This window comes from Mizuhopecten yessoensis, unplaced genomic scaffold, assembly GCF_002113885.1.
Source record: "Mizuhopecten yessoensis strain PY_sf001 unplaced genomic scaffold, ASM211388v2 scaffold9995, whole genome shotgun sequence".
In the NCBI taxonomy this organism is placed as follows: Eukaryota; Metazoa; Mollusca; class Bivalvia; order Pectinida; family Pectinidae; genus Mizuhopecten; species Mizuhopecten yessoensis.
In genome coordinates this window covers 28,052-29,747 of record NW_018408326.1, presented here as the reverse complement: position 1 = coordinate 29,747, position 1,696 = coordinate 28,052, and the positions used below count along the sequence as shown (strand labels likewise).

The 1,696-nt window shown below is 33.4% G+C and overlaps 1 protein-coding gene across 1 annotated transcript in view; it reads left to right on the top strand.

Annotated features, from left to right (window-relative positions):
• Positions 1–1,696, top strand: part of LOC110459278 (tankyrase-1-like) — a gene marked incomplete at its 3' end in the record, with an annotated part of 70,827 nt that overhangs the window by 41,317 nt on the left and 27,814 nt on the right. Inside the window, exon 15 of the mRNA XM_021511461.1 lies at positions 616–705. Coding sequence (XP_021367136.1) covers positions 616–705 — 90 coding nt within the window. The remainder of the gene's footprint in view (positions 1–615; positions 706–1,696) is intronic.

Genomic DNA, 1,696 nt, shown 5'->3' with positions numbered 1-1,696 from the left:
GAACTGTGGTCCATACAACAGACTGGAACTGTGGTCCATACAACATACAACAGACTGGAACTGTTATCCATACAACAGACTGGAACTGTGGTCCATACAACAGACTGGAACAGTGGTCCATACAACAGACTAGAACTGTGGTCCATACAACAGACTGGAACTGTGGTCCATACAACTATTCATGTTAAATCATACACTTCAGTCCTCAAACTACAACAAAGGAAGCTCTATTAGATTTTTCTTTGTGATTTCTTTGGTTCTTGACAAATAATTTTTTTAAAAAACAACAATTTACCAAATGGTAGAAGAGACGTTTATGTAGGAACAAGGCCATGCATGTGTGTTTTCAGTTCTGTCAGGTTTACCAATTTCAACCTAATCCCTTGAGTAAAGCCTTTGACAGTGTGAACTTATCATCACAACAAGATCACAACAAGAGTTCTGTAATATAGTGAACAAAAAACTCAAACAGAGCAACTTCCAATCAGAAAATCATTTATTCTTTCTTTGTGTTCACTTTTCATAAGAATAATTGGAATTGATTTGTTTCGAGGCTATTCAACAGAAATGTAAAAAGGAAACATATTATATTTTTATCTATTTTTTGAATTACAGTGCTATGTTAAGATGATCCGCAACAGTGATTTGGACAAATTACAAAGTCTTGCTACTGATGGCTACGATAGCATGCTCATCACTTACAATGTAAGTTTTAATGTTATTCCCAAAATTGTTTCTCGTTTTTTATTTGAAAGAAATATGTATGATAGTTTTCTTTTCAAGGCATTGTGAAAAAATTCATATTGATTATAATTTAGAAAATATTAATAATGGTGTTTTAAAAATTCAGTTTGATATGGGTAAAATATTTAGAATTATGTTTTGAAAATTTCTCAATATAAGATGAAGAAAATATTTATGATGTTCATTAGACAATTTCTTGATTATTATAAAAAACTAATGATGGCTTGATTTTGAAAAAATGAATTAATCAGTGAAGGTATTTACAAGTAGATATTGGTTATAGGGAGATTTAAAGACTATACCAATCATCCAATCAGTGCCTAATCTGCAGTGATGTGGTACATATGTAGGTTAATTTATAACTTACAGACAACAATCTTCTCAGCAGTCCATGTTTCTGTGAGCTAATCTTCTGTTCAGATCTCTAGGATAACAACTTCTGTCAGAAAACACTTACATTGTACCAGTACACCCTTACATTATACAAGTACACCCTTACATTATACCAGTACATACTTACATTGTACCAGTTCACAGCTACATTGTATAAGTACACACTTACATTGTACCAGTACACACTTACATTATACCAGTTCACACTTACATTGTAGCACTACACACTAATAATGTACCAGTACACCCTTACATTGTACCAGTTAACATTAACATTGTAGCAGTACACACTTACAATGTACCTGTACACACTTACATTGTACCAGTACACACTAACAATGTACCAGTACACCCTTACATTGTACCAGTACACACTTACATTGTAGCAGTACACCCTTACGTTGTACCAGTACACCCTTACGTTGTTCCAGTACACCCTTACATTGTAGCAGTACACACTTACATTGTAGCAGTACACAATAATAATGTACCAGTACACCCTTACGTTGTACCAGTACACACTTACATTATACCAGTACACACTAACAATGTACCAGTA